The sequence below is a fragment of the Lepisma saccharinum genome, chromosome 26 (assembly GCF_977018435.1).
Source record: "Lepisma saccharinum chromosome 26, izLepSacc3.1, whole genome shotgun sequence".
NCBI classification, from domain to species: Eukaryota; Metazoa; Arthropoda; class Insecta; order Zygentoma; family Lepismatidae; genus Lepisma; species Lepisma saccharinum.
The window spans coordinates 7681304-7706540 of NC_139254.1; the positions used below are offsets into that span (position 1 = coordinate 7681304).

At 36.4% G+C, this 25237-nt stretch overlaps 1 protein-coding gene across 2 annotated transcripts in view; it reads right to left on the reverse strand.

Annotated features, from left to right (window-relative positions):
- Positions 1-25237, reverse strand: part of LOC145979784 (pancreatic triacylglycerol lipase-like) — a 173732-nt gene that overhangs the window by 29066 nt on the left and 119429 nt on the right. For both annotated transcript variants that reach the window (XM_083112764.1, XM_083112765.1), the window contains exon 6: positions 13839-13947. In XM_083112764.1, the coding sequence (XP_082968890.1) occupies positions 13839-13947 (109 nt within the window). The remainder of the gene's footprint in view (positions 1-13838; positions 13948-25237) is intronic.

Consider the following 25237-nt stretch of genomic DNA (forward strand, 5'->3'; position numbering starts at 1 on the left):
GGCAATATTTACGAATCGTTTTATCTGCGAAACGTTCTAGAATGTAAGGAGGATGTTAATACGCGGCTTCAATTTCCCGGTTGATCTGTACAACAGAATAGGTGGAGACTTCAGAGGTAAGTGTGACAATTCATACAGTCGATTAGTGATCAGTCAGTGCCCATTGGTTGCTTTATAAGATATAGTGATTCGAAAATGAAATGGACTGAATACCGTAAAGTAACGAATTCTACTACTAGTTCCAGTTCGGTCCCAAAGCTAAAGACATTGACGACAGCGGAACTTCGAGTAGTGCTACGAGTAGTTCGGGTCGAAAGACGAAGAGATCGAAGGTCTCTCTCTCTCTCTCTCTCTCTAAAGTGAATATTTCGGCAGTATCGGGATGGGCATTGGAGCTACACAGATCAACTGAAAATCAAAGTTTTGAGTGATGATTTGGTTGTGCCAGGACCAAATTTTGGGTATGCAGTCCGAGAATTTCATGGCATAAAAAATACTTTTGTTTAAGGCTACTGGGTTCGACACACACACTCAACAGACAATTTTGGACACTTGCGAGTGCTTAGGCGTGAATATGAACAATTTGGTGGGTTTCGGCTTTTATAAGAGCTGCAAACATGGGAGGACAAGACACATTAGTGGTGTTCAGGCTCGAATGAGAGAGAAATATTCGTGAACTGTCTGATTCCAGTTCCCAGCACATAGTTTGAATCTTGTGTTGTCAAGTGGATTGTGCATTCCGTGCATGTGTAACACCTTCGTAAAAACACTTCTGGTACATAGATGTTTTGATGCCTGATGAGAAGAAATGGACAAGCACACATACTGAGATGGTTCCGGCACACAATATTAATGCATGGAAACAGAGGAGTTGAGTGGTAGAAAATGTCCCGATTTCACGTTCTGATTAAAATGACAGCCTTAAACAGTGGCGACGATTTAGGAGATAGTTGCTCCCCATTCTTTTGCCTCCGCACTATCACACTATGGCCTCTTAATGCTTGTCTCCTTGTCCACCCCCCCCCCCCACATTTTGGAACCCAATTGCCACCACTGGCCTTAAACATACAATTGTGATAACCCTTTAAAAAATTGTGTTCAGCCGCCACCCCGAAAGGAATTCCTGGATACGTGCCTGCTGCTTCCCGTAAAATATCACTGCACTCTCCACGTTCTTCTTCTTCTGTCTTTTCTTTGGCGCCGTCAATAGCTTCAACACGTTGTTTATATATATATATATATATATATTTGTCACATATTTGTTTTAATTAGTATTCTGCTCGTTCCGCCACCTGAACGCAGCAGCTAGGGTTTAAAGGGCAGTGCAGTTACACCGGAAGAAGGCTCGGAAATGGCAGGCTTCAGAAGTTAACTCATCCAAATTAAATTAAACAGGTTATGTGCTCTCTCTAAATTTAAATCATAGTTCACAAATAATTTGATTAAAAGTTTTAAAAGTATCTGTTTTATTTAATAGCGTATTAATTGGTGCATTCTTCTCCAGCATAGCCATAGGCAGTGACCACACTACGGGGGGGGGGGGGGGCAGCCCCAATTCTCGTTCGACAATTTCTCTGTCTCTCTCTCTCTTATCTGCCCCCAGTAAAACGACAAAATAAATAAATGAATGAATGCTCTTTTAGCCAAAATATGCATTTTTGTGTCGTATGTAACGGAATAATAAAAATGATTTCCCAGGGAAAATATGATTTACCTTTCCATCTTTACTATTGCGCTGGCACTAGCTACAACATATTTTGATTTCTATTGTTCTCACATATTTATTTTAATTTTAGTATTGTGAATCATATTCCACTGTGTTACCTCACGTAGCCACCCCCCCCCCCAACACACACGTACGACTTCAGTTGTAAGTTTTAGACTAAGCTTGTCAAATATCCACTTATATCTTTGTATTCTTGAGCCATTTAAAAAAAAATCATTTCGCCCCTTCTTCTGGACTATTTCATAGGAATGTTTTCCCACTGGAAGCCCCTTTGCAGATCGAAGGCTATGGCCTTCCCAAGTCAGCGTCCCCTCCAAATACTCTCTTGACTTCATGAAAGACAAATATATGTATTTCTACGAAATATTAATTTGACTTGGCAGTTTCTCTTTTCGAACAGGAATAAGTTTTCAATTTTAATAGCTTATAAATTTACACTAGCAATTTTGAGTAAAGGTTTTGCGTAACCCTAAAAGTAAATTTAGAGACTGCAAGGTCAACTCTCGATATTTCAGATATATTAATAATTTTCATCACAACGTCTTGTAATAATTATTTGTTACTTCAATAATCTCCTTGCAAATGTTTCTCGCATATTAAAACATAGATGCCAATTCCTGTTTATTTCCTTGTAATGCTGACCTCCGTGGCGAAATGGTTAGCACAACGCTTTACGATGCCAAGTGCCCCCAGGTTCGAATCCCCGCCCGGGCATGGGTCTACTTTCCTTTCTTCAATTTCATCATATCATCATGCATCCTAGGTGCCTCACGCGGTATATTAAAGCACAGATAAATAAACAGTACATCTTGCCCTCATTCTCTCTCTCATTCATTCATACACACATTCCATGGCATATTGCGACAATATGACAATTACAAAGGTTAGATTCATTAATACTTTGACTATACTCATGCTATTTCTTGGCTGCATTGCCGTTTACAATTTACCGTTTATGATTTTAAGTATAAAGTGAATAATTGTTCCTCGTGCGAACCCCTTTTATCTTTTCTGAAGGTATAAATATATTCAATGAACTATCGTTTGCTGTTAACCTAAACTCTGATCTGTAACATTGATTACTCCGCCGGAATAACGATGTCTAGGGATGCCATAGCACTGATTTAAGTTATGCAATGATTTGATTTACGCAGATTCGCGGTAGATTGGCGTCATCTCTCTCACACACGCACATGGTTGGATCTTACCTTCGCTGCATTCCCTCTGACCTGGGTTCGGTGAAAGTGGTCCTACAGTTCTGGAAGACATCCGCACTCCAGTGTTGCACTTCGCGGTTATCCTGGTTGACGAAAATGGATCTCCCGGCAGTTCCGTCTGGCATCATCGGATCCTGGCTTCACTCGTTCACTTCTCGCGGTTTCCCATGGACACACATGGATATTAAATGTTATTAACTTCTGCTACTTAGGACGTTGTTTCGGACGATTGACACAGGTGGACGTGTCTGGCGTTATTCTCACATACCACACGTATGTGCACGAATGCGTTGACGGCGAGGGGGAAACGACCCCTGGTTCTACTCTGCTCTACTCCATGGCTCTAAAACACTCACTCGAGGAAAAAACAAATCCAGATAACGGGTCTGATTGCGACTCGCAGCTAGGTCGCGCGTAGCTCACACTCCGGTGGCGATTCTAGGCAAAACTGTGTCTCGCTATCCAAAATCATCCCTTTTATTCCAGATTTGAACGAGGTGACGCTCTAGTCTCTGTGATCAGGTGCTTGTTTATTGTTTCTGGTGCTTTGACCGTTGTCCTCCTATCCTGGTCAATGCTCACTCCGGTCCTTAACCTCTGGTAGCAGCCCCTCGTGTAGAGATTAGGTTAAATCCTCGGCTATTGTATTTGACACGTTCTGTAAGAGCCAACTCAGTAGGATGCCGTCTTCCATTGAATCCAACGATCGATCTTTAATAATTCATAACTCCCGTAGTTCTGTTCTGATAAAGCTCAAATCTTGAAATCTGTACTTTCAAGATGTGGTCTTCCGCTAGTTAAAATCCCATCCAATTCGGTCCATTGGTTTAGAAGTTGCTCTTTTCCTGCTATTCCCCATAAGAATGCATGTAAATCCGAATTCGGGCGAAAAACGGTGGTTGAGCAAGTTAGTGTTGGCTAAGACAGTCGCTAGACACCTTTATTCGCGACGGATTTTTATATTACCAATTGTAATTAATTCCTAATAACAGGCAATTAGATTAATTACCTGTTACTTAATATTTGACCGTTATACAATTATTTTTTTAAACTCTTTAATTCTTCTTTAGCATGCCAAGTTTTTGTTAAAATTATATTACGATTTGAAAATGACGAAATTCTAAAGGAGAACACGCAACTTTCTTTGTAGCGCATCGGTCAGAAAGTTTCAGGAATATGGATTTTCAAAATACATTTTTTCACATGTACTTTGCCCCCTTTTAAATGTAGCGCGTTTTCAATTATGTTACTAATCATTAAAAGGATGCCTCAATACCATCTTGGAGGATGACAATTATTATTTTCCCCCTCCTAAAAGTAATAATATACTTTCACTCTCTGAATCTCCCATATAAATGCTAGGGGCTGTCTGCTTCAGCCGAGCTCACTGCTTCTCCGGTGACGTCACGCGTTCGTGCAAGATCGGCAATCTTCGGATGGCTTTACCTAATCTCTATATTCCTTGGTTACACTATACTCGTAGCCTGGCCCTAGATAGCAACAGGCGATTACAACAATGGCGTACAAATGGCCGTAACATTGTAGTAATAAACCTAGTGCTCTGTGATTATTTATGATGACTTTATTTTGTTGATTTTCAATACAACAGGCCACATTAAAAAATGCATCGTTGTTTGACATTTGTTGTATTTCAGGCAAGAATTAAACAAAGAAGGAGAAAAATAAAGGAAGAAGAAGAAATTAAGACTATATTCAGTGTGATTCAACGTGTAGATTGCATTTCGTGCAATATTTTGTGGAAGAAGCACTTCTTTTGTAGTATGTTCTGTTGACGATGTATGAACAAGAAACAGAAAATATGCGTGCAACACTGGACGAGCTTGATAGTTCAAGCGATTGAATTTCGTTATTTGAAGAAACGAAGTCATTTACAAAAAAAAAGTGAGACACAGAAATGGGTCTCATGGCCTTCTGATCAAAATTCTCTTCTCCAGGCCACGATACCCAAAACTGGGTCTCAAATTTAAATTGAATTTTCAACGGTTTTTTGGATTGTTTTGAAATTCCTTGTGCTTCACAGATCTAATGACACCAACTTGATCCATTTTCACATTTTTTTTTACTTGGCCCCACGATGTCATTCAGACATTCTGGCCTTGGCAGTCAACGTTTAACATTAGTTCAAGAGGAACCCGAACATATGGCAATTAAAATATTCAATAACCTACCAAATGATATTAAAGCAGGAAATATGACAAGTTTCAAAAACAAATTTTAAAAAAAAACTATTAGTTAATAACGAATATTATAGAGTAACTTGTAAATTATAGAAATTTTGTAACTATATTTTTTATCTGAACTGTACCGAACCCTCCAAATACCAATGTATATGGTTTATATAGAGTAATGCAATTCAAATTCAAACATCCTACAGAGTAAAGACTGTAGGCTTTATTGTGGAAGCTAATCAGGTGCATCCAGCAAGAAAATGAAGCAGTGAAAGCGATCATTCTGCACCTGAGAGAGGACAACTGCCAAAGAAGAAAACTTGCCATTTTCACTTTGGCCATTTTTTCCGTTTGCCATTTTTACCTTTGCCATTTTTTCCGTTTGCCATTTTTACTTGGCCATTTTTTCCGTTGCCATTTTTTCCTTTGCCATTTTTACCGGACACCAATGTTGCGAGTGTTGTATGATCGACCGGCTGAGTACGAAAGCCTGTAGTTCATTGAACTTTGCAGAAAATACAACAAACCAACACACATCCTAACTGAATTAAAAACTAAAACGAGATCATACACAAGGCATTTTCAAACGAGTTACTACAACTCTGTAAAATTATTAACTGGATATTCTACCAGTGGTAAATTATATTGTTGTCCTTGTTTAATCATGAGAAGGGAGTCTGGAACAGGTCGGGTTTTGTCACATTAACAACTTCTACTAACAGGGTGGCTACTCACCGGGAATTTCTTGAATTCCGGGAATTATGCGTGAATTATTGGCTCCGGGAATTGTGCGTGAATTCTGCTTGAAATTTTCTCTGTAGACATGAAAATTGCAACTTTTTAAAATCCCAATTCCATTGAATTTATACGTATTTATTAATGACCTGAAACAAGTTTTTCACAGTTTAGATTTTACTTTTATCAAGAAAAGAAAGCTGCGTGGAAAATAAAACAGAATTCTGTCAATCCGTTTGCTTTGTTAGTGTCCTTTGCGGAACAATCAATCTGATGGACGGAAGATTATTGCAAGATAAAATATCTTGAAGTTGATTAGGTAAATTTAAAATTCTTATAGAATTAACAATTTTTCGTAGATTACTATTTCCCGTAACATTTGTGACTTGTGTTTGTAGATGTATTTATAGTCCCGAGTAGCAGTGGCGTGCCCAGGATTTTTGTAAGGGAGGGGTTACCTATACTTTTTCTTGGTAGTCGGCCCTCATTTTGTCATATTTTCCTACCATTGACGTTCTTTTTTAGGAATATTGGGCCAAAGGGGGGGGTATAACCCCTACCAACCCCCCCCCCTTGTGCACGCCACTGCCGAGTAGCTATGTGAAATGACAAATGTAAACTCCGCGCCTTAAATTATATATATGTACCGTCTAAGCGGATTAGAATTATTGGATTCATTGGAATCGCACAAACCATATATTGTTAATATAAGTATTTGTTGGTGTGTATGTGTGTGGGTGGTGAGAGACTGTAAAACCTTAGTTTGAAATAGAGAAAACATATGCTTGAATTTTTGTAAAGTTCGCCTTGAAAACCGGGAATTATACTTGAATTTTATTATGGTCCTACAGTAGACACCCTGACTAATCTAGCGAACGTCATGAAAAAACTCAACCATCTGTGTGCCATTATTGCATTGAGGACGTTTGAATTACAAGAATACTCAAGTCTATGAAAAACGTCAACTTAATCTACGAATAAAGAGATGAAACAGGTCACGACAAAATATTATTTTCTTTCTCTGATGACTCATAAATTTATAGCCCGACCCTGTGGCGGAGTGGTTAGCACATCGCGCTACGACGCCACGGGTCCCGGGTTCGATTCCCGGCTCGGCCATGGATGTTTGTGATTGTCTGTCCTGAAAAGTCCTGAAATTGAAATATGAATGAAATGATATGAGTGAATGAAGTGTGATGGGGGAAGCTTCCGCATAGGGGTTTTCCTTAAAAAAAAAAAAAAAAAAAAAAAAAAAAAAAAAAAAAAAAAGTGGTTAGCACATCGCGCTCGACGCCAAGGGTCCCGGGTTCGAATCCTGGTCGGGCTTGGTTGTTTGTGAATGTCCATTCATCAATTTCATCATGTCATCAATCATCCCCATCTTCGCAAATTAGCCAAGAGGCACAAAACGCGAAGTAAAATAAACTAAATCAAATCATAAATTTATATTATCAATTTTTTCTTTGTTGCGAATCATCAATTTTATTTTTAATGTTTTCTTTATATTATATCACATTTGCTTTAAATTTATTATTGTCATATAATTTTAACGTGCCTCATGTTTGTCACTTCTGACATTTCAATAAGGGTTGAATTTTACTTGATCTATTGTATTATATTAAGACACCCATGCGAGGGGGAGCAAGTGCAGGTGACCTATTCCCCTGCCTGATTTATCACCGCATGCCACTGCTTATATATCACACTCAGTGTCAGCGATTAGGGGGGGCAGTTGCCCCCCCTTTCCATCACTTTTGCCCCCACACTTTTGCCCCTTATCCATACTGTCTTTGACCCCCTCAGTTGCCCCCCTGGTTTTGGAACCCAATTGCCGTCACTGATCACACTGTACATATTGCTTGCATTGTAGCTTCTTTCTTATAACTTACAGTTATTACAAGCAAATGAACATATTTCTTGTCATAAAGTTTGGAGACAACACACACATTCTGTGTGAGACACTTACATTGCAATAAATGTGTTAATGCTTGCAATTACAAAGTTGTAAAAAGGAAGGTTGAATAATACTTAAAATGCAATATTTTACATTTTTTTAAAAGTGAACACGATTTGTGCAATACCATCCATGAGAGGGAAATTAAAGTTACTCTCTCTCTCTCTCTCTCTCTCTCTGTACGGTTGTTAAATAGAATAGGAAAAATATGTGCTTATTTATCTTGTGTTTTATGATTGGTAATGATGCATGAACATCATGCTTTGAATCTGAAAATATGGTTCCAATATGGTACTTAGGCAATTCATTCCCAACATTTTATCCAAGTAAAATTTGAAATAAAAAATTAAAAAATCATATTCTCGATAAACACAAAGACTTAATATTATATAGGCCTGCTGGTAGTTTCCGATTAAGGTATTTTGTCCACTGTACAACTATTCATGAATATTTATGTAATTACCTGGGGGCATCAAAAAGTTTTGCCTGTTGAGGTATAATTTGTTTAATAATGGAAAGATTGAAACATTGATCATACATATAGTTTGCTTGTAATGTCCTCTACTCAGAGTTACACTTACACATAGTTCCCATCTCATTCGATGCATCTGAGCAAGCGTTCTACCTGGGCCTCAAAAGAAGTTTGGAAAAATTCTACAGAACGGTCCCTGTCCCACCGTTTACCAATGTGAAAACATTATGAAACTATTACATCATAAAAATATAGTCAGGAAATAGCAATGGAAATACTGTATACACCAGCAAAAAATAGGAAAATGAAGCTCCTGGGAAAGATAGATGTGTGTAGCACCCAAATAACAAGAAACCAAATCAACAACAGAAAAGCATAAATGTGTGATTTGTACAAAGTATTGAGCAGTTTAAATTGTTCATAAATCTTTCAACTTATTTGCTTACAAATAAATTAGATGAGTGCTGACCAATATACGTACATCCCAGTTTCTGCTGTAGCACTGCCTAATGCTCCAGGTATTGTGGCAATGCTTTAGCACCTCTGGACATATTATTGCTTTGGCCAGCCAGGACTACCTGTTTTATTGGTTGTCTATAAGATATACAGAAAACAAGGAAATATTAATTTACAGATTCCACTCCAATACATTTCTGAACTTCAGTAATGATACAAATAAATTTAAAATATTTTATTTTTGGCTAAGCTCATAATTCCATTGATTCCTGTCATATTAATTCTTGAGTATTTCTCAGCAATTTAAATAAAGCTAAATATATGCTAGAATGAATGAAAGTTTTTAAGCAGGCTAATCGAGAATACACAGAAGTAGGTTAAGTGATTAGGCTTAGCCTTCCCCCCCTCCCCAAATTACATTTTATTCATGTATAAATGTATGATTTTATTATGATTTCATTCACACTTTCAAGCACAAATTATGCAGCTTCATTGTACAAGAAACATACCATTTCGGAATACATTCTAACTACCATAACTCCATAAGTTTAAAACTTCTGACATCACCTTTATGTAGTATATGTGTATGTGTGTGTGTGGGGGGGGGGGGGGTACAACAAATTGTCAAACTTGACTAGCTACTTTCACAATTTAACTGCTTAACATACTAATCATATACGTGCATAAGAATTACAAATTAAGATACGAGACAAAACCACCTCAAAATTTTGCATTGAACTTCTACGCCTGTATTTATATATTTCTATGATTTACATTTCCTACTTAACATATTTAACATCAATAATGTTACGCTTACCAGCAAATGTACGTATTAGTGTTTCAAATCTCCACGACTTTAAGGTACTCGAAGCGTACGGGTTCGCAGATCCGCCATGTTTGCTCTTGTCACACTTGCCAGTACGAGAATCACGTTGTTTTTGTTCACGGAACAAAATATTTCTTTCGATGTAATGGACAATGTTTCAATGGACAAAACTAAAGTCAAACTCATATGTTTGTTAAGAGAACTCAACCAAATGGTTTATGTGAACAGTCACTCTGTAGGTGAAACGAAACCTTGTTTGACCGTAAGAAATTTTGTGGAACCAAATATATTTTGTATCTGGAACTAATCCTTTCTCTCAGTGTAGGGAATCGAGTAAAGCGAGTGCTCCACACAGAAAAAACTGGTTTGTTTGGAATTACCAAAAAAGTTTGGTTGAGCTGTTTGGTTATGCTTTTTGTTTCCGATAACCAAATGTTGCTTGTAATTACTAAATAATTTTGTTTAAGAATACCAAAAAAATTGGTCAGACGAAATATGGTACTCGTAAACAAAATGATACATATGTAAGTAAAGAGAAACAAAACGTTTGGTTAAATTTACTATATGTGCGTGAGCGTGCTTTCGAATTTGAAATAACGATTGTCCAGTTTCGTCGAGTGTAGTATCAAAATCCTTTGTCGAAAATTGAAACTCATGTAGATAGATTATTACTCGAAGCGAGTCTTTATGTTGTTGTGGAACTTAATATTCTGAAAAAAGCTCAGAATATACTTACTTTATACTGAGTTTCCTACACCGGCCGCCAGATGGTTCTAACAATATGTTTAGAAGAAACATAAGGTTTTGGATAACAAATAATGGCACGTTTGATTGTAATCATAGTGAAAAATTGTGGTTTAACACTCTTCAAAAGATATGTTAACACTAAAGCTACAAATTAAAGAAGAAAATGTACTGCAGTGAATAAAAATCAATCTCCCATGAGCAACCTCTTTGATTCTGGACATATAAGTGGTGAAAAAAAAAGTCAGAAAACGATTGTTCATTACGATTTTCTCTTTTCAATGTGTATTTTGAGATCAGTTAGTTTCTTGAAACTATCCATCCTAGCTAAAAGTAGCCCGATTATAAGATAAGTAATTATGAATAAATTATTTAACAAATCGTTTGGTAATTTTGACTAAACTATTTGGTTTTCCTAAACAAATGGGTTTCATTTTGTTAGATTTACCAAAATAATATTTGGTTGGTAAATTTTCGTATCCCCAAAACGTATTTCTTCAATTTTACAGGGGAAAGTACTTACCGAAATGGCTTTATTTATACTTTAGGAAGGTCTTGGAAGTTTGCTTTCAACTCGTTGAAATTTTTTTGCCGGTAAATCATGTAATTTTCGACATTAATGTCACTCCGATGCACGAAAGCTGTTCCCTTGATGTCCGTCTACTACGTGAACCAAATATTTGCGAGCGTTTCATGACGTAACAACCGGTCAGTGTTTCCAAATACGCGGTTTTGTAACTGTGTAACAGTTCTAGAACGTAAATAAACGTGAGTTACTGTTCTTCATTTCTCATTACGAACTTGCGACAACATGACGTGCACAGGATCAGTGGCGTGCTCAATGTGAGGTTGATGGGGGTTATAACCCCCCCTTTCGCCCAGTAACTCTAAGGCTATTTATGAATGGTTCGTGGGGCTATCCGTGAATGGTTCGTGGGATTATCCGTAAATGGTTCGTGGGGCTATTTATGAATGGTTCGTGGGGCTATCTGTGAATGGTTCGTGGGGCTATTTATGAATGGTTCGTGGGGCTATCTATGAATGGTTCGTGGGGCTATTTATGAATGGTTCGTGGGGCTATCCGTGAATGGTTCGTGGGGCTATTTATGAATGATTCGTGGGGCTATCCGTGAATGGTTTGCGGGGCTATTTATGAATGGTTCGTGGGTCTATCCGTGCATGGTTCGTGGAGTTTTCGAACCTGGAAAAAATACAAAATCAGTAACACGAAAGTAGCCTAGGTATTTTTCTATGAAGAAGGGTGCAACACTGCATAAACACTGATCATGGACTACGCTAGTCAAGATTTCTCCGCCATATCGCGTGTAACGCAAGCAAAAGCGAACAAAATAAAAATACTCGATATTTCGAAAATTGAGATTATTTGCGTGCAAAAAACGAAACGCGAAATAGAGGAATCCTTACGATTGCAGAATATGTAAGTATCAATGTGAAAAATACGAATTAGAGACGTTTGTGGTTACCGAAATTTTAATATTTTGTATAAGGTAAGTGTGTTATATAGACGTATTCCCCGAAATCTCATCTTTACATTGATGTACGATACGCATCATAATTTTGTTTAATAACTGCTGTCACAATAATTAAAACTACCCTTTCCGATCGAAAATCCAATTGATTTGTATAGGAAGAAAACACGTTAGCCCGTTGTTTAGACTCGGTTCCAGCTCGTCGTCTGCTGTGACGTCACCACTAATATGATCCATTCCCTGGACTCAAGAATCGTCTCGTCTCTGGTTTACCCACTTGCGTTTTCAACCTTGGAAGCTTTGAATGGAAAAGGCCAATTTTTGTGGGCAACAAAACTGAGCATTTTGTTTATATCCGGCTTTAAATTCTAATTAAACGTTACAATTTGAATATAGTATACGTCAAATATTTCGTACTACAGGCTTGGAGGCTTGCAATCGTTCGAATTGAGAGTGCTTCAGGTAGTTCTCATTTTAACCACAGGAGGCGGTCATGTAGCTATTGTAAAGTCGGATGGTAACCAGTGACGCCATGCGGAAAAATTTGGAACTAGACGAAAATGTACATTAGACCAGTGTTTCTCAACCCCCGAGCTGACAACCACCTGAAAAGATGTTTTTTTCGTTCTGGTTTCGACTGCGATAACAGAAAATCGTAGTTTCTGCGCAGCAATTTTCATTAAGTTTCATCGATGTGAAAATATTTTGTTCATTTGTTTTCGGTGTTTGAAATGTAAATCAGCACTTACCAAATTAATTTAATGATACTTGTCAGATTCAATTAGATCCTGCTGTTGTCAACTAATTTAAACCAATTTTCTTTTAACAAGCCTAGACATAGTAGAACTTAATCTCTATGATTAAGCCATAATTTATGTACTATTATTATTAAATTTCAAGGTAACGTATTTTATAACGTATATATATATCTATTTGCGAGTAAAATTGTTGTGTTCGAGTTATCGGTATTTAAGAAAATCTCTGCGCAAGTAGTAATGCGAGACGGCTTGACCAGTGAACACGTGTTATGGCGAGGAAACGTGATTGGATGGAGGGGGAAAGCAAGATGGATTGATTTAAATGGATGATTTAAATCAAGATTTAAATAAATAACTTATAGAATAATGTACATAAGGATTTTGCAGAGATCAGAATCACTATTCGTGAAAGTACATTAATCTTGTAATCGTTTAATGGTGTTTTTTTAGGCTCTAAGATAGGAAAATAAAGAAAATACAATATATGTACTGATGGTGCGAAGCTCATACGAAAGGAAATGTGAACACATTTCTCTTGATTTAAAATTCAATAATTTTTATAGGCAAGAATATCAAACATGTTGTGTAGAAAAATATTATTAATAATGTTAAACCATAAATAGTGTAATTATTATTAAACTGTAATTAACATGGCAGCTGATATTTTTCAAAGTATCATTAAAAAGTTGCCAAGATTCTGCTACAAAGACTATAAAATATTTAAGTTAATATTTTTTTTACAATTATAGAGTAGATCCAGAATGTTTCATCTGCACTGGAAGAAAAGTTACTGAAATTATTATAGTTCCATTAACACACTCAACAAACATTTCATAGTAGATACAGTATCAGAAACAGAAAAATGTATATTTATTTATAATTTTTTTTTGCTTTAATCGAACTTTTGGAATATTTTACAGGACCGTTTACTAGAAAATGCCTATCTATTAAAACATGGTGCCAAAAACAAAGACGAGTAATTTTAAGGTTGTTTTTTAATCGATTTAAATAAAAAACATCAAAGATGATTTTTTAAAATAAAAATTATGTTTTTTTATCCACCATTCTTTGCATCAGCGTGTACGGCTTCAGCTCCGCTCACTCGTTTTCTCCCCTTCTCTGCCCTTATGCTGCGGCCGACCGTGTAGGAAGAGTAGGTAAGAAAACCTGGAGTAGAATTGTGAGCCAGAAACTAAGAAAGGATGAAAGAGTAATAGAAGACGAAAATGAAAGAGTGCGAAAGGAAGAAGAAGAGAAAGACCAATACTTACCCGTGATTCTCGCCAGACCTTCAATCTTCTGCCCAGCGTAGCCTGCCGTGTGAGCGCCTAAACTGTGGCCTATCATATGAATATCTGCTGGGTCCAGCCCAAAATTGTTCTACGGGCAAAGAAATGAAATAAGAATCGTATCATAGTAGAAATTACAACCTGAACACAGTGCAATCCTCTCATTGGATTACAAAAGCTATTTACAGATGACAAATATAACAGAAAACTAAAAATAACAAAAGAATGAGCGACACAATTTTCTAAGGAAACAAAGTGACAATTGTGACCGATTACTTTGGGTCACGTAAAATAACGCACACGTAGGACGAAAGGGTGATTTGAAGGAACAGGAATAGTGCGTAGGAAGAGTGTTGGATTACAGTGAACGTGTTTTGCATAGTGGCGCAGTAGAAGCTGTCGCTAGGCAGTTAAGAGCTTGAATGCTATTGGCATAACATTGCATAGTGTGATTATGCAAAGACCAATCACAGACTTAGAGTTGCAATGGGGTGAGTGGTGCAAAATGAACGAGAACAGTGCGGTTGGTAACAGAAAAGGAGTAACATTAACTTTCTCGGCGTGGAAAGATTTCCTCGGTTAGGAGTAGTGCCGTCTGACTTCGCGTTGCGAGTTTCCCGCGATTGCTAAAACTTTATACGAGCGTCGCGTTATAATCACACATCACATTCTCTGGCACAAGAACAGCATTAGAAGAAAAGTTGAAATCACGGTTTTGTAAAATGTAGTGACTATTGGATTTTAAGGTGTATTTTTTTCAATACAAGGTAAAATTAGATATCAGTGGTTTATTTCTTGTTTCATAAAATAGCTAACTTAAGACTTACGAGTGACTGGTCGGTCTGGTACCTTAAACCCAGAGCTCGCAAGCCGAAACAGGGTACTATATTCAAAGCAGAAGTAAAATCAGAAAACAAGTAAGTAACAAAGAAAAAAGAAAACGGTTGAAATTGGTGCCGAAACCCGGGAGAGTTAGTTTTAAATCTCACTAAATTTCTAAATTCTAAATTATCCAAAATGTACTTCTAAATTTCCTAAATTCTTCGGGGAAGAGCCTTACATTTCCTAGTGAGTTGGATAAACTGTGTTGTGTTTGAGAGGAGGTAAGTAGTTTTGATTGTTTATATCTGCGTTGACCTTGTTGTGCTCGATCACAGCTGGAGGAAAAGTGACGTTGTGCATCGACTAGCCAGGAGAGCGTTATGTTTTATTTTTTGTCCTGCGTGTTGTGGTGCTGTGTTTAATTAAAAAGAAATGGCTAGAAGAAAGTCTGTTGCCCCTAAATTAAGAGACGACGCCCCTGAAGTTAGCTGGGACATTATTTTAGTGTGTTGTGGCAAGAAGCTGAGCGAAGATGGAAGCATAGAATGTAGCGAGTGTAAACTTTGGAAGCATAAATCATGTGAAAGTATGACTGATGTTGAGTTCGAGTCTTTTGTGAATGAGAAGGGAAAAGTGTTTAGATGTGCAAAGTGCAGTGGCGCGGAGAAAATTGAATCCGTGGGGGAGTATGTAGTGTCGGAAGATCAGAAAAGGGATGATATGAGTAATGCAAATGTGATGGAAATGCTCCGACGGTTGTTAGTGAACTCCGAAAAAATGGATGTGAAATTTGAAAAACAAAACGAGAAGTTAGAATGTATGGTGAAACAAAGTGAAGAAGATAAGAGTGAAATGATCGAGCGTTTACAAGTGTTAGAAAGTAAAATAGTTAGTGTGGAATGTGTTAGGGAAGAGTTGCGGTTGCATCGTGAATGGTGTAACGAGGCGCATGAAGAGATGAAGAAAGAAATGGGAATTGCAGTGGCAAAGTCAGAAGGAAAATTAGAGATACAAGTGGAAGAATTGAGTAATGTTAAGAATAAGTGTAAAATAAATAGAGGTGACCTTGAATTGAAATGTGATACTCTGCGAAGTGAAAATGAATTGTTGAAAGTGCAACAAATAGAGATAGAGAAAGAGGTTCAGGTTATTTCAAGAAGAATGCTTTTGTTAGAAAGGAATAACGAAGAAAGTGTTGAAGTGTTTGAAAAGAAGTTGGAAGAAAGTGAGAGAAAAATACATAAGAGAATCGATGCTCTTGAGGAAGAAGTGAAGCGTTTTAAAGGGTTAGTTTTTGAGAGAAATGAAGAAATGACGGATGAAAGTGTAGAGAAAGTTTTGAAATTTGCCGGTGAAAGTAGTGAAAGTAGGGGTCGTAGAGATAGACGTAGTGTAGAAAAGTCTAGCAGAAGTGTTGTTAAGCTACCAGTACGAAGGGTGATTAAGAAAGAAAGAGTGAGTGATAGTGACGAAGAAAGCGAGTCGTCTCGTAGTGATGAAAGTGATGAAGAGAGTTTGAAGAAAGGGGCTAGGAGTAAGATACGTATTTCCACGAGTGCCAGCTCAGAGGACTCCGATTCCTATAATAAGACGTCTCGAAGGAAGAAACAAAGAAATAGAAGAAAGGAAAGGAGAAAGCAAGAGAAAGTAAAGGAAAGCCCTATCAAGTATAGTGATATAACAAAGTTGAAAAAGTTCTCAGGTGAAATGGATGACTTGCTACCGTCTGAATTCTTGCAAGATCTTGAAGAAAGTTTAACTTTAATGGGAGTGAAGGAATATCAGTATTTACATGTACTTCCTTTTGTGTTAACTAAGACAGCAAAGTTATGGTTCTTAGAAACTAAGTCTAAGTACAGTGATTATGAGCACTTCAAAAAGAAGTTCTTAAGGAAGTTTGAATCGGAAGATGTGAAATCTACAAAATTAACAGAGATATTAACGCAGAAATTTATACCTGGACGCGGAAAAGCAATGGAAGAATTCTACTGGGATAATGTGAGACAGTTGAAATTGCTACAATCTTCACTTTCAGAAGACAAGTGTGTTAGTTTGGTCGCTAATCAGTTACCTTTTAGACTAAGAGAAATGTTGCTGGCAGCAAAATGCAAAACTTTGAATTCGGCTGCAGACATTATAAGAAGGCATGAAATTTTGTGGACTGGACAGAAAAACTCAGGACAAAGAATGACAGAAGAAAGAAGAGGTGAAGTGAGAGGAGCCAGGCAGAATGAAGGGAGATATGCTGTGAGGAATGTAGAAGTCAAAAGAAACACTAGAAATTTTTATGAGCAAAATAGAATAACTCCACTGGGAAATAATGGAAGTGTAACTACTAATGTTGGAACAGCGCCATTTCCTTACCAAGGGCGATTTCCACAGCAAGCTCGTTTCTCGCCGACAACTCGAAGAAATGAATACTTTGAGAGAAGACAGGAAGATCAAACTAGAAATAGTTTAGCAAATAGGGAAGGAAATGAAATTACCAGAAATGTACCGGTTAATGGCCAAGGTTTTAATAACTCTACCGCAAGCCGTACTAGTTCAAAAAACGAGTAATGGAAGAGTCACGTGATTTTTCTCGGATAGTGACTGATAAAATAAGAACCGAAAATAGAACTGATAACGGACAGACGATAGTAAATCGAAAGTGTCTTTACAGTGATGTAGTGAAAAATAGTAAAAATAACCCCGAGAAAGAAATAAATGACATATTAGTTGTGAAAGCTGAAGTTCATGAGCCTCCATTGAGGGAGAAGTTAGTAACTAAAGTAGGCGAGTTGAAAACATTTTTGGAGGAAGTTAACAATAAGGAATTGTCTCCTAGTGATTTGTGTAGTGAATGTGTTCCTAATTTTGAGAAAGTCGGGAATAGTCTTCGTATTTTACTAAATAAACTGGAAAATGGAAGTAGAAGAAAAAGTTGCACCTCACCAACTATAGTTGACTTCGAATCAAAGAAATCAGTGGTAGATGAAACACTGAATAAGTTTAAGAAAGAAGATAATAAAGTGGGTTTTAGTGCTAATCAGTGCAAGAATAGTATACGAAGAACAGCAGTGGAGAAAGTGGAGAAAAAATGTGTACTTGAAGATTATGAATTGATAGGAGACAGTCAATTAGTGAGATTTGCGAACGTTGTGTTAAACAGATCAGTGAAATTTAACCGAGAAGGAAGAAGATATGTCGATTTGTGTGAGAGTGGGTGTAAAGTTGATGACTTGTTACAAAAATTAAGGAAAATAGAGCATAGCATCAAGTTCGATAAAGTGTTAGTTTTAATAGGTACAAATGATGTCTTAAAAAGAGGAGAAAAGGAAGATTTTAAGAAATCCTACGTAGAGTTAGTAGACTTATTGGAGAATAAGAGTGAAGAGATTGTTTTGTGTACGGTTCCTCCTGTGCCTGCAGTAGCGAATGATAGCAGTTATGATCATTGGAAAAAACTTACATTCTTTAACAGAGTGATTAAAGAGTTGGGTAAAAGAGAAAAAGTTCAAGTGCTCAGCCTAGATAGTTTGTTTTTGAAGGACAACGGAGAAATTAACTTAGATAAATATGAGAAGACGATGGGAAATGGTTATAATTATCGACAAGACTTGGTGCATTGGAATGAACTAGCAATGAGAGAATTTGTAATGCTTTTTGAAAAGAGTTTATTACAAGTGTGTGAAATTGACGTGAGGTGGTATGAAGATTTAGTGGATGAAGATAGTGCATTTAATGAAGAAATTTTGAATAGTTCGGCTAACAGAAGAAAGATTAAACATTCAGTCTGCGTGAAAGCTAAGGTCAATAAACTTCAGGTGACATGCTTAGTAGACACCGGAAGTATGATTTCGATAATGTCCGAGAAGACATGGAAAAAGGTCACATCTGAGGTGACTAGACCTTCATTAACAAAAGTAGATAATTTAATTTTGATTGACTACACAGGAAAAAAGAAATCTAGAGTTCTAGGAAAAACAGTGACTATACTTAACCTGGAAGGAGCTGAATTATTGATGGAGTTTGTAGTGGTTAAAGATCTTAATCTACCAGTGATATTAGGAAGCGATTTTTTGTTTACAATAGAAGGGGTGTTAGACTTTCAAGAAAAAAAGATGTTTTTTAATACAGAAGTTGGAAGAAACGTTATTAAGTTTTTACCCACACAGTATGAAGAGGAAGAATGTGAAAAGGAAGCGAATGTGAGTCGCGTACAAGTGGAGACAGATGATTGTTTGAAATATACTGAGAGAGCTGAAGTGTTGCCAACTGCGAAAGTTAAAGACCAAAGAGATGCTACAGTGAATGATTTGCGGGAACGAATACAATTTTCTGAAGAATTAACTAGTGAACAAAAGATGGAATTGTTGGATGCATTGTCTCCTCTAATAGATGTTTTTTCTGATAGACCGGGGACTTGTAATAAGTTTACATACGACATCAAGTTAATAGACGATGAACCAGTTGTGGGAAAATTCTATTCTGTACCTTTTGCATTGAAAAATGAAGTGAGAGGACAAATTGAGCAGTGGCAGAAAGATGATATTGTAGAATTGGGTCACTCACCATATTTAAATCCACTTTTGGTAGTACCTAAGCCTCGAAGTGATGAAAAAAGAGTTGTGGTAGATTTTCGTGCAACCAATCAAAAGATAAGACTAGAACAAAACAGAGTAGTTAAATTAGATGAGATTTTGTTAAATTTCAATGGAAAGACTTATTTTACCTCTCTTGATCTGTCGGCAGGTTATTTTCAGATACCACTTACATAAAATAGTAAGGCATGTACGGCATTTATTTTTGAAGGGAAAATGTACAAATTTAAGAAATTACCTTTTGGAATTACGACAGGCGTTTCTGCCTTTACTAGTGCTTTGAATCATGTTTTGGGAAATGTGTCAGAATTTTGTATAATATATGTTGACGATTTATTAATTTTTGATAGTACTTTTGAAGATCATGTAAAACATTTGCAAATTGTATTGAAAAAATTGCACGAAGCTGGAATGACAGTTAAGTTAAGAAAAACAGAATTTTGTAAGAAGGAAGTTATGTTCTTAGGACACCTTATATCTGGTTCTGGTGTGAGGGCCAATCCTGAAAAAGTAAAAAGCATTTTAGAATTGCAAGAACCTAGAAACAAAAAGGAGATACAGAAGTTACTGGGAAGTTTCACATGGTTGAAGAGATTTGTACCTAATTTTTCCAATATTATAGCTCCTATAGCTGATTTGTTGCATAAAAATAAGAAATGGCAATGGGGAGCCATAGAACAAGCAAGTTTCGATAAAATGAAAGAGGTAATTGCTAATGAAACCATGTTATGTCACCCTAACTTTAACAAAAAATTCTATATTAGTTGTGATGCATCTTCAGTCGCTATTGGCGGTTATTTGTTTCAAATGGAGGGTGAATGTAAGAAGGTAATACACTATGTAAGTAGAAAATTGACTAAAGCTGAACAAAATTACAGCATTACTGAATTAGAATGTCTAGCAGTGTTATTTTGCATAAAGAAATTTGAAATGTATATATCAGGTCTGGAGTTTGAGGTTTTAACTGATCACAAAGCACTACAATGGCTGAATTCCGCTAAACACTGGAATCTGCGATTGTGTAGATGGTCGTTAGAATTAGGAAAACACAAATTTAAAGTAACTTATGTTAGAGGAGTGGATAATAATTTATCTGATTTATTGTCAAGAAACAACCCGGAATTTGAAATAGAAAAAGTGTTTGTTAACACGATTGGTAACTTGAAACTTGAAAATTTACCTTTTTCTAAGGAACAATTAAAACAGGCGCAACGAGAAGATGAGAGATTGAGTGAAATCATTAGTATTTTGGAAAATGTAGAGGGAAATGTTATGAGATCAAGAATAATAAATGTAAACAAATTTTATAAACTAGTAGAGGGTGTTCTGTTGACTAGAAATTACCATTTTCTGGAAAATTGGAGATTGTGTTTGCCAAAAATTTTTGTAGCGGATGTGATTAAGGTTTATCATGATCAATGTGGACATTTTGGTGTTGATAAAGTAGTAAATAGACTGATAAAATCATTTGTTTGGAGAGGGATGAGAAAGGATGTGAGAAATTGGATAAATGACTGTGTTATATGTGCTAAAACTAAACCAGATAAACACCCTGTTAAAGCCAAATTGGGTATGCATGTCATTAATACCGTAAGGGAGCAAGTATTTGTAGATTTGCAAGGCCAGTTGCCTACTGGGCCTCGTAGAGAGAAATTTTTGTTAACATTGTTGGATGGGTTTTCTAGGTATTTAGTTGCTTACGCTATACCAAACGCTACTACAGAGAAAGTTCTGGATAAGCTGGTTAATTGTTACTTTGTTCATTTGGGTATACCGAAAAGATTGATTTGCGATAGAGGATCTTGTTTTATTAGTAAACAATTCAAACAGAAAATGAAAGAGTTTGGTGTTGAGATATATTACTGTAGCAGTTATCATCCTAAAACCAATTTAGTAGAACGTGCTCACCAGGAAATTAACCGACTCATGAGAATATATTGTGAAGACATGCATAAAGATTGGCCGTTGTATGTTAGTAAAATTGTTAACTTATTGAATTATTCCATAAATGAAACTTTAGGAGAAGCTCCTGTCTCAGTACATTTAAACGAACAGATTGATGGAAATTTGAAAGCTACATTTGGAATCGAAAATGAAATTAATGTCAACTGGAGTAATAAACTAAAAATGGTGAAAGTCAAAACTTGTGAAAAAAGACAGAAATTTGTAGATAAACATGCTGAAAAAGAAGTAGGTAGAACTGAAATTGTAGAAGGTGATTTAGTATTTTTAAAGACTCATAAGCATAGTTCATTAATTGATAAAAAGATTGCTAAATATTTTGACTTGTTTAGAGGGCCTTATTATTGTATGAAACAAACTAGAAATGGAGTTTTTGATCTATTGGATTGTGATACTGAGGAGTTGGTAACCGACCAACATGTAGAAAACCTTAAGTTATGGAGATGTTCAAGGGAAAAGAAAATTGAGTACTGTAAAAAATTGAATGTTACCAATGTAATAGGCTAGGTTTTGAAACCCGAAAAATACTTTTCATTTGAATTTAGAAGGTACTAAGTTTTAGAGCTTTCAATGAGAATTCGAAGAATATTTAGTAATTAGTTGATTAGAAAAGAAAAGTGTAGTGTAGTTGCTTGTATAAATGTTAATATGTTTAAAGTTTAATTTTTAGGATAAGAATGTTAGGGTTTTTTTTAAGTGTAATGAAAGGAAGGGTGTTGTAGAGTTATTGTATGTAAAAAAAAAAAAAAAAAAAAAAAAAAGATAATTTTATATTTTAGATAAAAATTGGAATATAGGTTCCTATGTATTTGTTATATTATTGGTGTATTTAGAGAAAAGTGTTTCATAAGAACTTGATATATTATTATGTATTAATTCTTATTAGGTAAACAATGTACTACTTCAAAGGATAAAGGATGGTGGAAAATAAGGGATTTACCTAATATTGTATAATCTCTTGTACTTTTATATTATCTCTTGTACTTTTATATTTTGTGCTGTATAAAATAAATGTCAAATTCAAATATAAATTTTGCCAACACAATGTGGTGATAGGGAATGATGATGCGTGTGTAGTGATTATACGAGGAGTGTTCAAAAAGTGAATAACCTACCGAGGAAGTCAAGTGACCAAAGTAAATAGAACTGATCATTTAGGACCAACCTACAGAAATAAAAATTCCTCATTTGACTCGAAATTTTTATTTTTGCCCAGGGAGGGGCAGATTGTGACCGATTACTTTGGGTCACGTAAAATAACGCACACGTAGGACGAAAGGGTGATTTGAAGGAACAGGAATAGTGCGTAGGAAGAGTGTTGGATTACAGTGAACGTGTTTTGCATAGTGGCGCAGTAGAAGCTGTCGCTAGGCAGTTAAGAGCTTGAATGCTATTGGCATAACATTGCATAGTGTGATTATGCAAAGACCAATCACAGACTTAGAGTTGCAATGGGGTGAGTGGTGCAAAATGAACGAGAACAGTGCGGTTGGTAACAGAAAAGGAGTAACATTAACTTTCTCGGCGTGGAAAGATTTCCTCGGTTAGGAGTAGTGCCGTCTGACTTCGCGTTGCGAGTTTCCCGCGATTGCTAAAACTTTATACGAGCGTCGCGTTATAATCACACATCACATTCTCTGGCACAAGAACAGCATTAGAAGAAAAGTTGAAATCACGGTTTTGTAAAATGTAGTGACTATTGGATTTTAAGGTGTATTTTTTTCAATACAAGGTAAAATTAGATATCAGTGGTTTATTTCTTGTTTCATAAAATAGCTAACTTAAGACTTACGAGTGACTGGTCGGTCTGGTACCTTAAACCCAGAGCTCGCAAGCCGAAACAGGGTACTATATTCAAAGCAGAAGTAAAATCAGAAAACAAGTAAGTAACAAAGAAAAAAGAAAACGGTTGAACAATGCTGAAAAGAGGCACAGTAGGAAATTATGAATAAATATAGTAATTTTGAACATATAATCGCAACTCAACTCTTCATCCAAGCGAACTGATCAATAGAAATAACAGAGTCAGGTTATATATATCTTTAAACTATTAAGAGCTGCAAATTAAAAACTCAACCTTATAAATCTAACAAATGTAGATTATTTTGTCAGAAATTATCCCAAATGTATCATCCGGGTATTTAGGGATTTGAATATTAACACAGTGCCATCTGTCGGCAGCTCAGAAAATCCTTAGCCTTATAAATCTAACAAATGTAGATTATTTTGTCAGAAATTATCCCAAATGTCTCATCCAGGTATTCTGGGATTTGAATATTAACACAGAGTGCCATCTGTCGGTAGCTCAGAAAATCAGTGGCGTATTCTCCATATTACCGCGTTTACTCTAAGTAAACCAACTTTCTTCATATACATTTGTTTTTAATATATAGGTAATTACTCATTATAGACTATGAAAACTATTAAAGCAAGCTTCTAAACCAGATTTTAAGTAAATTATTTAAAGAACTTAAAGAATGGTTTATGTACGCCACTGATCGTTCTCCATCGAACTCTTCTGGCGATCGGGCTTTTTCCCGATTGTACAGTGGGATCCATAAGTATCGCTCAGTAAATTGTCCATGACTATTTTCGTTGGTTTTTATCTTCATATTAAGGACTGTATTTGTACGTCTATTTGTTCAGAGGTTGTAAGCAGATTGTTTGATGTTTTGTGTCAGTTCTTGAAGCTCTCATTGCATAAATCAAAGGGAGTAAACGTGCTGGTGGACAATTTGCTTGGTAATACTTATGGACCACACTGTACATGGGGAAGGCGAGGTATCCGAAGAGAGTGACTATTTTAAAACACGCGGCCTGACGTCAGTCGCTTGCAAGAGACAGTTTTATTATATGAAGGAAGATTTTCCTTAGTGTAGATCCAATATTAGTTAAAGGCAAAATTTTATGAAAAATATAAAAAATTACCGGCAAATTTGAAGCTGTCTGACTTCTCTTTTTGTTTTACTTACGTGCCTGCATTATTGTTTAATTTCTATTAATAAAAATAGATGGCGTGTATAATACATATATACAAATATATGCAATAAATAAGAATTGTTGCGGTTAACCAGGTCAAACTTTCATAAAATGCTTACAAAAAATATAGTAAACTGGTAAAGTTTGTCACTATCATATCCGTTATTCATTATAACTCTATATGTTTTTAATAAAATTATATTCCATTGCGCAGTATTAATTTTAAGCTGGCATTTAAGAGTTACATAAAGAAACTTTCAATTGTCAGCTTTCCAAATGGTCTTGATTTATTTAGTTTATTTTACTTCGCGTTTTGTGCCTCTTGGCTAATTTGCGAAGATGGGGATGAGTGATGAAATGATGAAATTGATGAATGGACATTCACAAACAACCATGCCCGACCGGGATTCGAACCCGGGACCCTTGGCGTCGCAGCGCGATGTGCTAACCACTCGGCCACAGGGTCGGGCGGAGTGGTCTAATACAATGAGTTACTACAAGGTAAGAAGTGACAAATAATAAGCACATAGGAAATTAAAATATTAAGTATGTACAGTGGGATCCATGAGTATTACCGTGCAAATTGTCCACGACTTCTTTCATTATTTTTTTTTCTTACATCCTGTGTGTTTTTAAGCCTTAGATTTTTATGTACGCTGGTGCAGAAGTTGTCAACAGCTTGTTTTGAGTTTTCTGTTCATTCTTGAAGCTCTTATTGGGTCAAATAAAGTGCACGCACATGGCGATGGACAATTTGCACGGCAATACTCGTGGATCCCACTGTACAATAAGGCAGCAAACATGGAGAGAAAGGGGGAGGAGAAATCATTGTAGAGATAGAGGAGGGATCATTATGGACAGTGGCGGCAATTAGAGGGGTCCGTGGGGTATTGTCCCCATTTTTTGCCCCCTCACTATGGCCTCTTAATGCTGAGCCGTGTATACCTAATATGTAAACTGTCCTTTTCCTCGCAGTTTTGTCACCCAATCGTCGCTACTGATTAGGGATCATGAGAGAGAGCATCTGGGGCATAA